Source organism: Lepus europaeus, chromosome 12 (assembly GCF_033115175.1).
Source record: "Lepus europaeus isolate LE1 chromosome 12, mLepTim1.pri, whole genome shotgun sequence".
In the NCBI taxonomy this organism is placed as follows: Eukaryota; Metazoa; Chordata; class Mammalia; order Lagomorpha; family Leporidae; genus Lepus; species Lepus europaeus.
In genome coordinates this window covers 32,372,561-32,391,290 of record NC_084838.1, presented here as the reverse complement: position 1 = coordinate 32,391,290, position 18,730 = coordinate 32,372,561, and the positions used below count along the sequence as shown (strand labels likewise).

The 18,730-nt window shown below is 42.5% G+C and overlaps 2 protein-coding genes across 5 annotated transcripts in view; one reads left to right on the top strand and one right to left on the bottom strand.

Annotated features, from left to right (window-relative positions):
* Nucleotides 1-2,628, bottom strand: part of LOC133771669 (bile acid-CoA:amino acid N-acyltransferase-like) — a 47,958-nt gene extending 45,330 nt beyond the window's left edge. The window contains exon 1 of the mRNA XM_062207859.1: nt 2,518-2,628. The gene's annotated coding sequence lies outside the window, so the exon portion shown is untranslated. The remainder of the gene's footprint in view (nt 1-2,517) is intronic.
* Nucleotides 2,629-2,840: 212 nt separating this feature from the next.
* Nucleotides 2,841-18,653, top strand: ZNF189 (zinc finger protein 189). 4 transcript variants are annotated; one of them, XM_062207855.1, is made up of 3 exons: nt 2,841-3,199; nt 3,935-4,016; nt 15,959-18,653. In XM_062207855.1, exons 1-3 carry the CDS (start codon nt 3,167-3,169, stop codon nt 17,674-17,676), a joined length of 1,833 nt encoding a protein of 610 aa, XP_062063839.1. In that variant the 5' UTR covers nt 2,841-3,166; the 3' UTR covers nt 17,677-18,653. The 4 variants fall into 4 exon arrangements, with proteins under 4 accessions (XP_062063839.1, XP_062063837.1, XP_062063836.1 ...); XM_062207853.1 differs by having other exon boundaries at nt 3,932-4,016; XM_062207852.1 differs by having other exon boundaries at nt 3,890-4,016.
* The last annotated feature ends 77 nt before the right edge of the window (nt 18,654-18,730 follow it).

Here is an 18,730-nt window from a genome sequence, read left to right as displayed (position 1 = left end):
TGATGGGAAATTTTTGTCTGCCTTTCAAATAAATGTTTTAAAATTGTAAACAGAATCATTAAGATCTAGCATTATGTACTGGGTATACATCCAACAGAAATGAAATCAGTATTTCAAAGAAATTTCCATCTTTAGTCCCATGTTCACTGCAGCACTATTCCCAACAGCCAAGACATGGCAGACGCCGGCGCCGTGGCTCACTAGGCTAATCCTCCGCCTTGCGGCGCCGGCACACCGGGTTCTAGTCCCGGTCGGGGTGCCGGTTCTGTCCCGGCTGCCCCTCTTCCAGGCCAGCTCTCTGCTGTGGCCAGGGAGTGCAGTGGAGGATGGCCCAAGTGCTTGGGTCCTGCACCCCATGGGAGACCAGGATAGGCACCTGGCTCCTGCCATCGGATCAGCGCGGTGCGCCGGCCGTAGCGCGCCAGCCGCGGCGGCCATTGGAGGGTGAACCAACGGCAAAGGAAGACCTTTCTCTCTGTCTCTCTCTCTCTCTCACTGTCCACTCTGCCTGTCAAAAAAAATAAAATAAAATAAAAAAAATTAAAAAAAAAAAAAAAAAAAAAAAAAAAGACATGGCAGCCATGACAGATGAATGGATAAAAAAAAAATTGTGATAACATGAAATATTATTCAGCCTTAAAAAGAGGGAATCTTGTCATTTTCAACATGGGTGAACATGGAGGACATGATGCTGAGATAAGTCAGACACAAAAAGAAAAATTCTGCATGTCTGCATTCATGTTTGTTATGGTCTTAATATGATTTTCCCCTGCACTCACTTAGGAGCTTAATTCCCAAAGTCCTCTGCTAGGTACTAAGAGGGCAGAAATTTAACCTGATTGTGTTATTTACAGATAAGTCCTTTGAAGAGTGATTAGATATTAGGTCATTAGGCTGGGGCCCACATGATTTAATTTTGGTAGCTTTATAAGGAGAAAAAAAAAAAAAAAGAGACCACACATTATAGCCAGACATGCATAGTCTTTTGCCTTGTGATGTCCTGTGCCAACTCTGGATTCTGCCAGTAAGAATGCTATCTCCAGAAGCCAACCGATGAGCCCTGCCCGATCTTTGACTTGAACCTCCAGAACCATGAGCCAAAAGACACAAACCACACATTTTTGTAGCTAGGCTGCCTTAGGTCTTTCGTTACAGTGACAAAAAGCTGGCTGACACAATGTAGAGTCTAAAAAAGAAAAATTCATAAAAGCAGAGAGTAAAATGGTGGTGGAGACATTGGTCAGAGGTAAAGTTTCAGTTATGTACATTCTAGAACTCTAATGTACAGAATAGTGACTGTGGCTAACAGTGCTGTATTATATATGTGAAATTTGCTGAGAGATCTAAGTGTTCTCACTACAAAACAGAGACAGATATCATCAGCCGAACTGTAGCAATCAGTTCACTATGTCAAGCATTATATTTTATATCTATACATAAAATAAAATTCCATTTCAGTCATCTTACATGGGCATAGTTTTCTTCATAATTCATCATTTCCTGAAATTATAGTCTACAACTGTCCATTTTTTTCCTCAGAGTAGAAATACTCTGTGAAGAGAAAGCCTTGATATGTCTTAGCAACACCTGAAAGAAAGCGTGGTATATAGCAGACACTCTAAAAATATTTGTTGAGTGAATGAATAAAACAAATTGGAAATCTGAGAAATAACAAATACTAACCAAGGAAGAGAGGAAATTTATAACGAGCTGATTGACAAAAATCTGGACCACAGAATAATTTTTGGTTGAGCCTTAAGAGGGCATCCGTTGTTACCTGCGGTTCCTATCTAAGTTCTGAAGCTCTCAGCACCAGGACAGATTTACCTTCAACCTACTCCTCACGGTGCAGTAGGAAAAACGGTAGCTAGGTAGTTAAGACACCCGAGTGACAGATTCAGCTCTGCCATTAACTTGCTCCGTGACTGTGAAAAACACTTCCCTTCTACAGATCCCCGTTTCTTCGATGGTCGGGGCACTTAGGCGTTGAGAAGGGATTTCCCTGCAGCCACTGTTTGTACCTGCTGACAGAAATGCTAGCCCAGAGAACGCGTTTCCTGGCTGCTGAGTGAACCAATCAATCAACAAACGAACTAGAGGAGGCTGCGCCTCACTACTGAATCGTAAGAAACACGGCCTACAAATGAGTTTATCCAGCACTTTCACGTCCGTGTTTCTGAGTCGACTGTTCCACGCAAGTGCTGCTCACACCGCACTCGGTGACTCGCGCACGTGGTCCATACTGTTTGCTTAATGAATGAGTGAGTGAAGCGGAAAAGGAGGCGCCGTTCCACTATCACAGAAGGAAAGTGAAGCCGAGGCGGGAAGGGCCTGGGCCGCCCCAGTAGCAGAGGAGGCGCTGAACTCTGGCCCTTACCCCACCTTGTCGCCCCTGCACTGAGCAGGCTATGACCAGGGCTTAGTAACAAAACATTCCTTCCTGAACTCGTCCTTTCACCGCCTTCAGCTTCTCTTATTTTTCGAGAACGTGACCCACAGTCCAACCTTCAGCTTTACCTGGACCGAGACCAAAACTCTCTGCGCGTCATTCTTGCGACCATCCACGTAAGGCCTCTTCTACCAACACCGCACACTGCGAGACCCGCCATCTTCCAGGAGAGCCGCGAGACTGAGCTCAAGCCCTCCGCCGGCGGCAGCGCGCCCAGGCCAGCCAATCGGATGTCAGCTTAGTAGCACGGTTTCATTTTCCCTGTCGTCTCCCGTGCCCTGTGCACGCCGGGAAATGTAGTCCTGCGGCCACTGCCGGGGGAGGCTGGGCTGCGACGCTCCTGGAGCATGACGGGAGTTGTAGTTTGGGGTTGTCCGGAGAAGGTTCCGGGTGACGCCTTCTGGTCCGGGGGCGGACGGTCATAGAGCTGCTTGGCTGCAGGGAGGAGGAACTGGCAACTGGAAGGAGGCTGCAGAGAGGCCTGAAAGGCTGCGCAGCCACGCCAAGGGTTGGGGTTCAAGGTTGGGACGCGGCCAGGGTGTGTGTGTGATATGCTGCGGGGGTCGTGACCGCTTAGGGACCGAGGCAGGACCTGGCTGGACACAACCAGGAAACCTTGTGTTCATCAGGCCTAATTTATAGCTGCAGGGTAGGCCTTACCAGAGGCTCCTTTCTGTGTCGCCGCCCCGGTTGCTACTTCTATTCTCTGGCCAGGAGATGGCCTCCCCAAGCCCCCCGCCGGAGCCAAAGGTAAGTCCCCCTGGGGATCCCCGTTGTCTCGCCACTCCGTGAGCTAGGCCGCACCACCGCCCCCAACCCCATCCTCCTGAGCGCCGTTTATAAGGGCCACCGCCGTGCAAGAAACTCGCTCGTAGTTCTCTGGGGGTGCGCTTCGCGAACAAACTGCCCACCGGCTCCTTTTTTCCAAGAGCGGCTTGATAAATGGGCTGGAGAAAATTAGTAATGCTCCAGGCTCTCTCATTTGTGAGTTCCTCCAGGTGAGGCACCATTTTTTACCTTCCCTTGTGTCTTCTGCACCTGGCACGAAGCCTGGACCCAAGGTAAACGCTTAGAGAAGCTCAAGGAATTGAATTGAATTGGATCGCAAGCCAGTGCGAATAGAGAATTGGAGCAGGGCAATGAGGTAAGGGAAGCTTGGAGAGGCTTGGGGCCGTTTACCAACATTAAAATGTTAAGATACAGTTATTCAACCAGAGAAGCCTTATGCTTGGTCCCCTCTCGTCAGGACAACTGCACATCCCAGTTTTACCCCCTAAGCTGAGGTGCTTCTCTGTTGCAGTCGGTTCCCAAAATTGGCCATCATTTGGAACTCTCAGTTACCGTGTTCCTCTTAGCGTGATAAATGGTCGCTTCTGCCACTTGCAGTGGTAGAATTGTCCTTGAGACAACAGGAACTGACGACAGAAATCACTATTTCAGGGGTTGCTGACATTTGAGGATGTGGCTGTGTTTTTTACCCAGGAGGAGTGGGATTATCTGGATCCAGCTCAGAGAAGTCTGTATAAAGATGTCATGATGGAGAATTATGGAAACCTGGTCTCACTGGGTAAGAATCTGCTGTTTCTCTTATTAAAAATATCTGAGACTCAGACTTCTTAGACCAGTACCCAAACTGCTTTGTTCCTAAGTCCTGATGCAAACCTTCCAGCCTTTAATTATTTCCATGACTTTCATCCCTAGCTTCCAAAATGAGCAAAACGCAAGCCTTTCTGTCTTCATAATCTTATTCCCATATTGCTCTGTACTTTCCCTCCTGGCTTCTCCTCCCACTGCTCTCCTCCCACCCCTTTCACTCTGCCTGCTGGAGCCTCTGTTCCTCTTCACATAATGTTCCTTACCAGTGCTGCCGGCCCTGAAACCTGGCACTCTGCCAGGGACACCATTTCCTCCAGCAGACCTTGGTGAGGGGGCTGCTCATTCTCCCCCCACCCCCTTTCCTCATCCGTGTCTTAAGGCTGGAAGGGAGAAGTTACTGTTCTCGCTTTCCAGTGCTGTTTCCAAGGCATTAGCTTTCCACCTTCAAACAGAATCTCTGAATCTTCAGCAGCTTTGCTCTACTCACTCCATTCCCTGTCTTGGTCTTCTGTCAACATTTTCTTTGGTCCCTCATGCATAATTATCACACTTTTGCTGTCTTCTCTACTTTAACCCATGCCTTTGATGACCCAGTCAGTACTTGAGCCTCAGTGGAGCTTGACCATTGACTTAGGGCACCATTTTTATTCATCAGCTCATAACACTGATGACCACCTTTTGAAACAATGGTGTTTATTGACTGTAAGTAGACAAAGGTGACCAAAAAGAGACATTTTCTTTATGCCCTTGTCAAGCAGGCTACCTATCATTCCTCTTCCTTTCCACCTAAACCTATTCATTCTTAATGAACTTTCTGTCTCTTGGAAGATCTGTTTTTTCACCAGTGTGTCAATCCTAAATGTCACCTCCTCATCTTATCATCTTACCACCTTGATATTATGCTCTACCTGTTCTATAACCTTCAAGTCCTGATTTATTATAAAATCTGCCTTTACTTTTTCCTTACTTGAGTTGCTAAACACAGCAGGAAAAATTTTCTAGCCAAAAGGATTGATGGCCCTTATGTATGTATGGGTTTTTTCCTTATAGTCTTCATTGGGTTTTTTTGTCTCAGTGTTTTTGTTTGTTTGTTCTTTTGTCCTTTGTATGCTCACTCTCCTGTTGCTTTCAGTGACTTTTCCAAAAACTTAAGTAGTTTTTATTGGGACCATCAGTCAGTAGTGGACCTCACCTTCTGTTTCACAGAGAAAGTAGAAGCCACTAAGCCTAAACTCTCAACTTGTCTGCCCCTCATCTGCACACTTGTTTCTGTCTTCTCACTTCTCCAGGATTTCTCAGCAGTTGTCTTTTGTTCCCTCTTACAACCTCAGTCTGTATTCCTTCTCCTTTAGTAACTTTATCCTAATGATAAACATGTTTATGTTCTTCCAGTTGGGCAAAAAGAGAAAAAATCCTCCTTTTTGCCTGTCTCCCTCTTATTGCTCTAAATAACTTGGTCTCTTCACAGCCAAGTTTCTGTAAGATAGTTAATGTGTTCTGTTCCTTTCTACCTACCATTGTCTTTAAGCCCCTTTGGCATCCCTCTAACACTCCCCTTAAATTGTTTAACCGTGATCCATGTCAGATTCAGTAGATTCTTCTTGGACTTTATTTTATTCTATCTGATTATAGATATTTTAAAGCTCTTTATTACTTCCCTCTGTTGCAAGGGTGGGGAACATGCAGCCTGTGGGCTATATAAGGCCTGTGGAAACCATTTGGTCTGGCCCTGCCAAGGCAACTGCAGGCAGGACTCAAAATTCAATAAATGTGTAGCAGGCTAATTTTTAAGTTGATGATGTTGTATGGTCAGTGAATGATGTTATAAATTTCCAAATGGTCCTTGGCAGAAAAAAAGTCCCTCACTCTTGCTTTATTGGCTTGTATTCTCAGACTTGAGAGACTTTGTATCTACACTTGGGCCATGGGACCTACCTGCTCCACATTCAAATCCTGGTTCTACCACGTGATAGCCTTGTGGCCATTGGTGGATTACTAATCTCTTGTGACTCAGTTTTGTTTTTTATAAAATAGAAGTAATAATAGCACCTACCTATTAGGGTTATTGTGAGCATTGACTAAGTTAATAAATGTAAAGCACTTAGGATACTGACTAGCATATAGTAAGAGTGATAGAGGTGGATGTTATCATCATCTTTCCTTTAAAGATCACATAAGTAACTCAAACCTGGCAAGTCTTGAAGTAATCCATTAAAATTCCCAGGGCCTTCTTATCTGAATTAAACACTCCTTTCTTTGTATTCCTGTGCATGTATTTTCATTGTTGAATTTATCATGCTACGCTATAGATCTTTATCTGTTGTTTCTCTAATCACAATGATCACCATGAGGATGGTAACCTCATACTTTTACTTGATTTCTTCTAACACTTAGAACAGAGCCAAGCTGCTTCTTAAATATTTGTGTGAATGAATCAGTACAGCTTATTTAAGACTTCATTTCTCTTTTTTATTTGACAGGCAGAGTTAGACAGTGAGAGAGACAGAAAGAAAGGTCTTCTTTCCGTTGGTTCACCCCCCAAATGGCCGCTACGGCTGGTGATGCGCCGATCTGAAACCAGGAGCCAGGTGCTTCCTCCTAGTTTCCCATGCGGGTACAGGGGCCCGAGCACCTGGACCATCCTCCACTGCCCTCCCAGGCCACAGCAGAGAGCTGGACTAGAAGAGGAGCAACCAGGACTAGAACCTGTCGCCCATAAGGGAAGCCAGCACCACAGGCGGAGGATTAACCAAATGAGCCACAGTGCCGGCCCTGAGACTTCATATCCCTTAACCGTGTCCCCTAAGCTAGCCCCTGGCCTCCAGTCTCCCTTTCTTGCAATATAGTCTCTTTACTGTTACCAAAGTGATTTTATATTAGTTAACTGCTTAAAATTCCTGGATAGTTCATGATAATTTAAAGGATAAAAAAAAAAATCTTAACTTTTTAAAGCTATTTTACTAGGATCCCACAAATATAGCCCCTGCCAGGCTTTCTTACCTTATCTGTTATTTCCAGCACACAACTGTAATATTTTTTAAATCCCATGATGTCTCAGAGTCAATCTATTCATACGTATGGTATCCTGATTGATACAGCCAGGCAAGTATCCAGCCCTGCCTGCCCCTGGTTCTGCAGCATGTGAATACTGTATGGACAAAGGTGTGACAGTGAGCCGTCTGTGATTTTGTACTTTTAGGCTGTATTCTGTGTTTAAATGTAAGTACAGCTTTCCATCATTTTATTATTTCTCCTTCTACCATCTTTTCATCCTCCTCAAAGACTCCACTTCCATCGCTTTGATTAGTACTCCTTTAATGAGAAGTCATTCCTTTTTTTTTAGATTTTATTTGTTTATTTGAGAGGCAGATTTACAGAGAGAGGTCTTGCATCCGCTGGTTCACTCCCCAAATGGCCACAATGGCCAGAGCTGCACTGATCCAAAGCTGGGAGCCAGGTGCTTTCTCCAGGTCCCTCCTCCAGGTCCCTCACACAGGAGCAGGGGCCCAAACAATTGGACATCTTCCTCTGCTTTCCCAGGCCATAGCAGAGAGCTGGATCAGAAGAGGAGCAGCTGGGACACGAACTAGTACCCATATGGGGTGCTGGCACTGCAGGCAGAGGCTTAGCTTACTACGCCACAGCGGGGCACCTGAAAGGTTATTCTTACTCTCCTGTTCCAATGAAATCTCTCTCATCTTAACACTCTTCCTAACACCACTCTATTCTAGCTTCATAATTTTGGGTTTTCTTTCATAATTTTCCTTTCTATACTGCTTTTCTTTAAAAACTTTGATAGCTGTATTGATGATGTAGTCAGTTGATAGCTTGATTTTTCAGATCTTTGACATCTTCAATTTTAATGGTACTCTTTAGTCTTTGAATTACATTGGACCTTGACAGAACTGGAAGTTGTTGTACCTACAAGACCTTGAACTCATTGTTTTTCTTTGATTATAATCTCTTTTCAGTTATTTGTTCAGTTCATTTATTTGACAGTTAACTAAACATTGTGCTAGGCCTCATAAATTCTGGTTTTCCCATTTTGTTAACTGGGAAAACTGTTTTTTGTTGTTGTTGTTGTTAATTTTCATTTCTTTTTTTTTTAAGATTTATTTATTTATTTGACAGTCAGAGTTACACAGAGAGAGAAGAGGCAGAGAGAGAGAGAAAGAGAGAGAGAGAGAGGTCTTCCATCCGATGGTTCACTCCCCAGTTGGCCGCAACAGCTGGAGCTGCGGCGATCCGAAGCCAGGAGCCAGGAGCTTCTTCCAGGTCTCCCATCCAGGCGCAGAGGCCCAAGGACTTGGGCCATCTTCCACTGCTTTCCCAGGCCACAGCAGAGAGCTGGATCAGAAGTGGAGCAGCTGGGTCTCGAACCTGCGCCCATATGGGATGTTGGCACTTCAGGCCAGGGTGTTAACCCACTGTACCACAGTGCCGGCCCCTGGGAAAATTGTTCATTTTATACCCTGCTAGGTAATGACATTGGCAGCTATGACTCACTGCCTGTTTTTGTAAATCAGATTTTATTGAAACATGGATATGCCCATCCCTTTATATGTTGTCTGTGATTACTTTCATGCTACAATGACAGAGTCTGTAGTTAGAATAGACATGATGTGGCTCATAAAACTAAAAATATCTATTGTCTGGCCCTTTACAGAGAAATCATGCCAACTCCTGTTCTATCCTAAAGTGAATTCATTATTTCCTTGCCTTTTCTCTTTCTCCTCAGTTTCCATATTTCTAAAACTGTTTGGTTAAAGATGATGGAAATCAACTCAAGCTAGCTTAAGCCTAAGCTTTAAGGAAATTATTCTAGGGGCATAAGACTTATGAGCATTACTAAAGCTAGACATCAGAAAAGGCCTGAAACCAAAAACTGAATCACTCTTAGGGAGTCAGGAATTACTCTGTTATAGTCAGCTCAAGCTGGTATGACAATGTACTGTAGCCTGGATGGCTTAAACAAGTTATTTCTCACAGTTTTGGAAGCTGGAGAGTCTAAATCAAGGTGCTAGCAGATTCTTTTCCTGGTGCGGGCCCTCTTTCTGGCTTATAGATAGCCACCTTCCCACTGTATCCTCACATGAAGGACAGAGTATGTGCTCTTATCTTTGTCCCTATATTTCAAGGATCCTAATACCATCATATGGCTCCACCTTAATGATGTCACCTAGACCTAATTATCTATGGAAGACTCCACCACAAGATACCATCACAGTGGAGGTTAGGACCTACAACATATGAAAATGGGAGTCTATAACACTCTTTTGACTCTGTTTCTTTCCCCTTGGAAGACAAGTCTTTCCTGCTTATACTCACATGCTTCTCACTCAAGCCTGTGAGTTGGTAAGTTACAGTATTAGCCACATTCAGGTTAATAGCTATTTCAGCTTCACTCTGCATTCCTAGAGAGAGACCTACTTTGGGTCACTTGTCTGCTGTAGATTAGCTATGATCCCAGGATGGGAAAATAATATGTAAGCATGACAGGTAAGTATAATCACCAAAAATGTATTGAGGCAAAAAACCTCAGATCTAATGGACAGCCATTGTAAGGGTTCTTTATATGGAAGCCTATACTTGTTTTCTTCACCTGACTGTTCTGTTGACCACTTAACTTTTACGGCTGTGTCAGTTTCACTTGTTTTAGCAATGTATTTTATGTCTGGTAAGATGATTAATTTCTTTTTTTATATTTTTATTTATTTATTTGAAAAGTAGAGTTAAAGAGAGAGAGAGAGAGGTCTTGCATCCACTGGTTTACTCCACAAATGACTACAGTGGCTGGAGCTGGGGTGATACAAAGCCAGGAGCTAGGAGCCAGGAGCCTCTTTTGGATCTCCCACACAGGTTCAGGGGCTCAAGCACTTGGACCATTTTCTATGGCCATAGCAGAGAGCTGGATCAGAAGAGGAGGAGCTGGGACATGCACTAGTGCCCATGTGGGATGCTGGCGCCTCAGGTGGAGGCTTATCCTGCTACACTACAACGCCAGCCCCTGATCATTGATTCTTCAATATTTTTCAGGCTATCCTTAACCAGTTGAAATTCAGATTCATTAGGGGTTTCTGTATGGTTCATATGATTTCAGTTGGAGTGCAGTTAGTTGCGTCATAGATGAGTTTGAGAAGAGTTAAGATTTTGAGATTCTTTTTTTTTTTTTTTTTTTTTTTAGATTTCACTTTATTTATTTGAAAGTCAAAGTTAGAGAGAGATCTTCCATCCTCTGATGCACTTCCCAAATGTCTGCAGTGGCCACTGATTTCACTCCCAAAATGTCTTCAATGGCTAGGACTGGGCCAGGCGAAAGTCAGAAACCAGGAGCTTCTTCTGGGTCTCCCATGTGTGCACAGGGGCCCAAGTACATGGGCCATCTTCCACTACTTTCCCAGTTGCATTAGCAGGGAGCTGTATCAGAAGTGTGCTCAAGCAGTCAGGTCTCAAACCAGTACACATCTGGGATGCTAGCATTGCAGCATCAGCTTAATGTGCTAAGCCACAAAACTGCCCCAAAAGTTGAGATTCTTATAACATGAATTTCTTCAACTATTTGGTTGACTGTTTATCCTTTTGACTGTTTAACTATCCTTTTGTCTTAGGGAAAAATTTTATGGTTTATTTTTATGGCTTTTACAGATTTCTTATTTTTATTCCCAGGTTTTAAGTTTGTTATTACTATTGTAAAAAGCATATTCATTTCTATTAATATTTACCAAGAGATTTTCTTGGTAGTAAGAACCAGTTTTTTAATCCTAATCATTGCAGTTATGTTTTCATTTGAATGTTTTTCATGAATTGTTTCAGGAATTATAGTAGACATTCATATTGTAAGTAATGATAATTTTGGCTTAATTCCTTTGATTAAAACCCCTAGAACAATACCCATTAACCTTACAAAAAGACTTTCCCTTTTCACAAGGTATTTTTTTTTAAAGATTTTTTATTTACTTATTTGACAGGTAGAATTACAGACAGTGAGAGAGACAGAGAGAAAGGTCTTCCTTCCATTGGTTCACTTCCCAAACAGCTGCAATGGACAGAGCTGCACCGATCCAAAGCCAGTGGCCTCCTCCTGGTCTCCCATGCCAGTGCAGGGTCCCAAGCACCTGGGCCATCCTCCACTGCCCTCCCGGGCCACAGCAGAGAGCCGGACTGGAAGAGGAGCAACCGGGACTAGAACTGGTGCCCAAATGGGATACGAGGATTAACCTAGTGCACCATGGCGCCGGCCCACAAGGAATTTTTTAAAAGATGTATTTTCCGGCGCACGGCTCACTAGGCTAATCCTCAGCCTGTGGCGCCGGTACTCCAGGTTCTAGTCCCGGTTGGGGCGCCAGTTCTATCCCGGTTGCTCCTCTTCCACTCCACCTCTGCTGTGGCCCGGGAAGGCAATGGCGAATGGCCCAAGTGCTTGGGCCCTGCACCTGCATGGGAGACCAGGAAGAAGCACCTGACTCTTGGCTTCGGATTGGTGCAGCGCGCTGACCGTAGCGGCCATTTGGGGGGTGAACCAACGGAAGAAAGACCTTTCTCACTGTCTCTCTCACTGTCTTAACTCTGCCTATCAAAGAAAAAAAAAAAGATGTATTTATGGGGGCCAGTGTCATGGCATGGTGGGTAAAGCTGCTGCCTGTGATGCCGGCATCCCATATGGGCGCCCAGCACCCAGCTCTTCCACTTCTGATCCAGCATGCTGCTAATGTGGCTGAGAAAGCATTGGAAGATGGCCCAAATCCTTGGGACCTTGAACCCACTTGGAAGACCTGGAAGAAGCTCCTGGCTCCAGGCTTCAGACCAACCCAGCTCCAGCCATTACGGCCATTTGGGGAGGGAGCCAGCAAATGGAAGATCTCCCTCTTTCTCTCTAACTCTACCTTTCAAATAAATACACCTTTTAAAAAATGTATTTAATGATTTGAAGGGCAGAGTGAAAAAGCAGAGAGATCTTTCCATCCACTGATTTACTCCTCAAGTGTCTACAACAGCCAGAGTTAGGCCATACCAGAGCCAGAAGCCAAGAACTCCATCCAGCTTTCTCATGTGGGTAGCAGGGACTCAAGTATTTGGGCCATCTGCCTCCCAGGAACAGAGTAACTGGGACTGAAACCAGTCATTCCAGTATGGGATGCAGGAGTCCTAAGTGGTGGCTTAACCCACTGTGCCACAGTGTCCATCTCAGGAGTTTACAATGCCGTGGAAGAGACAAAGATGTAACATACAGTTTAAAAGTGCAGTATAATAACTACAATGAAGTTAGGAACAACAGGTGGTAGATTAAAAAAATAGAATAACTAAATCTGTCTAGTAGACTTAGCAAAGGCTTTGTTGAACTACATGCAGTTTTGAACTGAATCTTAAGAGAACCAAGAGATTGTCAGGTAAACAGTGTTGGGGGACATTTAATAAATGGAATATGCAAAGATTTGACATGAAAGATTATAATATATGTAGCAATTCACCTACATAAAGTATAGTAGAGTAAGTAGGAAGGTGAGTGAGACTTAGAAACCATGTCATGAAGAATTCTGAGTATTATGATAAAGAGCTTCGGTATGATCTTAAAGATGATGTAGTGCTGCTGAATGTATAGGAGATAACATGAATAGAGTCCCATTTTATAAACAATACAGTTAGTGAGGCAGAGGGAATGTGAGGGCAGCCTGAAGACCAAGGTCACCGAAGATTTTTAAATGGCTATGTGATTATGAGGGTTAAAAGGAGAAAGTAGATGCTAAAAAGGAATCCATGATTTAGATAATTTACAGTAAGAAGTGGTGAAAAATCTGCAATTATTTCCTTCTTTAGGTAAATATTTTCAGTCAAGCATGGTGGCACCTCTCAAGAGATGATTTGAAGTGGGGAGTGGTATGGCAGCAGATGATGATCATATTAATTGTGAGCCCATTGTGTGCTATATAAATAGGGATATCCAGAGGATGTCTATAGAGAGCAAGTAATTACATCAGCCTGGGTAACAGTTACATGACATGGCTGACAAAGGAAGAGAAATAGGGGCTGGCACTGTGGCATAGTAGGCTAAACCTTCGCCAGTGGCACCAGCGTACCATATGGGCACTAGTTTGAGTCCCAGCTACTACTCCTCAGATCCAGCTCCCTGCTAATGGCCTTGGAAAGCAGTGGAAAATGGCCCATGTTCTTAGGCCTCTGTACCCATGTAGGAGACCCAGAAGAAGCATCTGGCTTCAAATAGGCCCAGCCTTTCAAAAAGGCTCCAGCCTTTGCAGCCATTAGGAGCCTGAACCAGCTGATGGAAGACCTCTCTCTTTCTCCCTCTGTCAGTAACTCTGCTTCTCAAATAAGTAAATCTTTAAAAAAAAAAAAAAGGAAGAGAAATAAATAAATTCATTAGAAATGGCCAAAGAAGTAAAATGTAGTAGCGTAGAAACCAAAAACACATAATGTGAAGAAATGGGGATAGTAAAAGTGTCATATGCTTCTGAATAAAATAAGAACTGAAAAGTGCTCATTGTGCTGTTTGAAAATCATTGATTTAATGAAAGGTTTCCCTAGATGCTGGAAATGGAAACCAGACTTCATAGTAGCTTACAGAAGAGATTGAATGGGAAAAGGTTAGGCATAGAAAACTACCTTTGTTTTTGCCAAAAGGAAACCTTATTAAGATTTACAAAGCTTGATTTTCATCAATTGGAAGATTTCAGGTTCAAGATAAAGTTGGATGTACTCGTACTTCTATGATGATACATGTCAATGGAGAATGTAATTAAGAATATGAAAGAACAGTAATAATTGAACAACTGCCCATAGATGAGTAGGATCAAGAAGGAGTAAAAGGATTGGCTTTGGATAGGAATGGGATATGTATTGTTGTATATAATTGTTTTAAAAAAAATTTATCTAAAGGCAGAGTTAGAAAGACAGAGAGAAAGAGATCTTCCATCTGATGGTTCACTTCCCAAATGGAGGTCTGGGCCAGTGCTGGTCCAGGCCAAAGCCAGGAGCCTAGAATTCCTTTTCGATCCCCACCATGGATGGCAGGGGCCCAAGTATTCAGGCCATCTTCACTGCTTTCCCCAGGCATATTAGCAGGAAGCTAGATTGGAATGGAGTGGGCAGAACTTGAACTGGCGTTCATGTGGAATGCCAGCATCGCAGGAGGAGGTTTAACACTCTGTGCCTCATCACCAGCTCCTCTTGTGTATAATTTTATAGTTAAAGAGCAGAAAATCAAGAGAGTTCATTTCATCCTTTTTCATTGTGTGAATGAAAACATTGGTCATTAAAATAATTTTCAGAGGGGACATTGTAAATAGCCTAGTCTCTTAGGGAAATAAGAGAAGAAATTTCTTATTCAGTGGTTTTTAGGGGAATAAAATAGCTTAATGACTGGTTCGAAATAAATTAAGAGAAAATTTGGAGATGACTCCACAATTAGAAAACTAGGAGAGAAGAGGATATATGAAAAAGAAACTTATTTAAGGCCAAATATAAATTTGATAGTGATTAAATTTTAAATGAGATTACCTAATAATCAACAAGAGATAGAAAATCAGGAAAGAAGTCAGAGGCACCCATAGGTATTCTCTGTGCCACACTGTTATATTATAGACCATTAAATTTTCTTTTCTCTACATATGCAACATTGAGTTCTCAGACATCATTCAGTCAATTGAAAAAAGATACTGAGCCTTGGATCTTAGAGGGTTGAGAATCATTTTTAAGATTTTTTTAAGAATGTGGTATCATTTGTGGTAAGTGAAGTCATAAGCTACCACAGACTGCTCCATTTTTTATTTCTTCCATTAACTCTGGCCATGTTCCTTTATACTTACTAAATTATCTCCCTGTATCATAGATTCCATGTGACTCCAGCCCTTTTTTGTTTTAAAGCTAATTTGTGTCCTTATGAGAGAGGTGCTTTTTACTTAACATTTTATCTATCATATTATTTTCTTTTTTTTTTTTTTTCTGGACAGGCAGAGTGGATAGAGAGAGAGACAGAGAGAAAGGTCTTCCTTTTTGCCGTTGGTTCACCCTCCAATGGCCGCTACGGCCAGCGCATCGCGCTGATCTGAAGCCAGGAGCCAGGTGCTTCTCCTGGTCTCCCATGCGGGTGCAAGGCCCAAGGACTTGGGCCATCCTCCACTGCCTTCCCGGGCCATAGCAGAGAGCTGGCCTGGAAGAGGGGCAACCGGGATAGAATCCAGTGCCGCAACCGGGCCTGGAACCTGGTGTGCCGGCGCCGCAAGGCGGAGGATTAGCCTAGTGAGCCGCGGCGCCGGCTTATCATATTATTTTCTATTCCCATTTTTACTTAATACTCATTCCATATGGTTGGGACTACATGTCTTGTCTCTGAATCCTGACTCATGACATACAGACTTGGAATGCTTGTGATAGACAGTGAATAAGTTCTTGTTGATGAACTGTTGCTTCCCTTGGATCTTTCATCCTTCCTGATATGCTTTTACATGTTGCTTTCTGTCAGTTATCTGGTCTGCTCGCATTCCAATAATACTTTCTTATCCTAAATTTTACTGAACCTACTGTTTTCTTTCCATCTTACCCTTTCTTCTTTGATAGAAAGTCCCACCATTACTTGCTTGCCCATCTTACCTTGTATAATTGTTTAGAGCCCTACCTCCTAACTCTGCTTAATCCTACTGATGCGTTCTTTACCTTGTGATGACTTTATACCTTGCTCCAAAAAAACTAATACTAAATGTTGCTCCAATAACTAATACTAAATATTATTTACATAGCTTTTATTCTTTGCTAGGGACTATTCTAAATGGTTTGTGTATATGAACTGCTACAATCCTCACAAATATTAATTTATCTTGATTACTGGGGTTTATTTTTTATAATTTCTCCTTGCCACCAAAGAGCTTGGCTGATGTCTATAATTTTTATTTATTGTTTCAGATGTTTTGAACAGAGATGATGAGGAGCCAACTGTTAAACAAGAAATTGAAGAAATTGAGGAAGAAGTGGAACCACAAAGTGTAATTGTTACAAGAATCAAAAGTGAAATTGACCAGGACCCCATGGGAAGAGAAACCTTTGAACTTGTTGGTAGGTTAGATAAACAGAGAGGGATCTTCTTATGGGAAATACCAAGGGAATCTTTGACCCAGGAACAGAGAATGTTTAGAGGAAACACTAACATTATCCGTAAGAGACCAAACTCAGAAGAAAAATGCCACAAATGTGAAGAATGTGGAAAGGGTTTTGTCCGCAAGGCCCATTTCATTCAACATCAACGGGTCCATACTGGTGAGAAACCTTTTCAGTGCAATGAATGTGGGAAAAGTTTCAGTCGCAGTTCATTTGTTATTGAACATCAGAGAATTCACACTGGGGAAAGGCCCTATGAGTGTAATTACTGTGGAAAAACCTTTAGTGTAAGCTCAACTCTTATTAGACATCAGAGAATCCACACTGGAGAAAGACCCTATCAATGTAATCAGTGTAAGCAGAGCTTTAGCCAGAGAAGGAGCCTTGTTAAACATCAAAGAATTCACACAGGTGAGAAGCCCCATAAATGCAGTGACTGTGGGAAAGCCTTCAGTTGGAAGTCACACCTTATCGAGCATCAGAGAACTCACACTGGTGAAAAACCCTATCACTGTACCAAATGTAAGAAAAGCTTTAGTAGAAATTCATTGCTTGTTGAACATCAGAGAATTCACACTGGGGAACGACCTCATAAATGTGGTGAATGTGGGAAAGCCTTTAGACTAAGTACATACCTTATACAGCACCAAAAAATTCACACGGGTGAGAAGCCTTTTCTTTGTATTGAATGTGGAAAAAGCTTCAGTCGGAGCTCATTCCTTATTGAACATCAGAGGATCCATACTGGTGAACGACCTTATCAGTGCAAAGAGTGTGGAAAAAGCTTTAGTCAGCTTTGCAATCTAACTCGTCATCAGAGAATTCACACAGGAGACAAACCTCATAAATGTGAGGAATGTGGAAAAGCCTTTAGTAGAAGCTCAGGTCTTATTCAGCATCAGAGAATCCACACCAGGGAGAAGACTTATCCATACAATGAAACTAAGGACAATTTTGATCCCAATTGCAGTCTTGTTATACAGCAGGAGGTTTATCCTAAGGAAAAATCTTACAAATGTGATGAATGTGGCAAGACTTTTAGTGTAAGTGCTCATCTTGTGCAACATCAAAGAATCCACACTGGAGAAAAGCCCTACCTATGTACTGTTTGTGGGAAAAGCTTCAGTCGGAGCTCATTTCTTATTGAACATCAGAGAATCCACACTGGTGAGAGACCTTATCTGTGCAGACAGTGTGGCAAAAGCTTCAGTCAGCTTTGTAATCTGATTCGACATCAGGGTGTTCACACAGGAAATAAACCCCATAAATGTGATGAATGTGGGAAGGCCTTTAGCCGGAACTCAGGTCTAATTCAGCATCAGAGAATACACACGGGAGAGAAACCTTATAAATGTGAGAAGTGTGACAAAAGTTTTAGTCAACAGCGCAGCCTTGTCAACCATCAGAAGATCCATGCAGAGGTGAAAACCCAAGAAACTCATGAATGTGATGCTTGTGGTGAGGCCTTCAATTGTCGCATTTCTCTTATTCAGCATCAAAAATTGCACACTGCATGGATGCAGTGAGTGTAAAAAAAAAAAAAAGCTCAGTTTAATGTGAGACTGGCTACCCTAGCTACCCAAGTGCAGTTTTAATATGTATCATTTAATGATGAAGAAGATTCTCCTTGGACTCAGGCAAATGGTTCCTAAAGTTTCTGGGAATGGTGGACAACTGTCCATGTACAGTTGACTTCCATTACTCTTTGTTTTGATGATCATAGAAAAAGACCCGGAAATTTAGCATCTTTTTTTTTTTTTTTTTTTTTTTTTCCAGCAGAGAGGTTAAACTCAGATTCAGAGCATGGGGGAGTCATTCTGAAGGACAAAATCAAGTTAGTACAAGGGAACTGGGAGCAGCTGATATTAAAAAACTGAAAATGATTCAGTCTTCTTCTGCCATCTCATGTGATGGTCCTTTCAGTTATGTGATGCATTTGGCTCGGCATGCCAAAGTCCAGTCATTAAGCATATGTAAATTGTCAAGGAAGCAAAGCCCAGGTGTTTTTTGAAACCAGTATGCAGTTTTTTTCTTTTTTTTAAAGCCAGTTATTTGGCTTGTGAGTTCATGAAACGTAGTTCCCAGATCTGTGAAATGAGTGCACCTTTAACTTTACCTATAAAGATTATGTGAATAATTAACAAACCTAGCAAAGGTGTTACCAAGGAACCTTTGGGAGTGCCTTTTTCCCCCTAAGATGGGCCCAGAAGAGTGGAGGAAGAGACCATGTTTTTGTGCCCTCTCTTCTATGAAAGATAACTTGTAGTCCTCTATGAATAAGCTTATTCCTTTGCAACTAGAAGCATGTGAAAGTGTACATATTTTGATTAACAAGAATTGGAAATAAAAAGTCCTAGAGTCTGCTAGGAAGCTGAAATATTTTGGTATTGCTTTGGTTCTTATGGTAACTAGGTTTTGCATGCAATTTAAAAATCCTTATTTCTGGTTCTAAGGCTTCCCTTAATGGTTATTATAAACCTAGTAATCTGTTTTAATCATTAAAACCCGTTTTGTTTTTTGCTTTGTGTGAGAGTTCTTTGTTACCTTAATGTAAAATCAACCCTGTCAAATACATTGCTG

Excerpts from the sequence above, each read along its gene's own strand:
- ZNF189 (XM_062207852.1), top strand. The coding sequence starts at position 3,167 with ATGGCCTCCCCAAGCCCCCCGCCGGAGCCAAAG. Across the intron at positions 3,200-3,889 it reads GCCCCCCGCCGGAGCCAAAG|GGGTTGCTGACATTTGAGGA; the intron begins GTAAGTCCCCCT and ends TCACTATTTCAG. Across the intron at positions 4,017-15,958 it reads TGGAAACCTGGTCTCACTGG|ATGTTTTGAACAGAGATGAT; the intron begins GTAAGAATCTGC and ends TTATTGTTTCAG.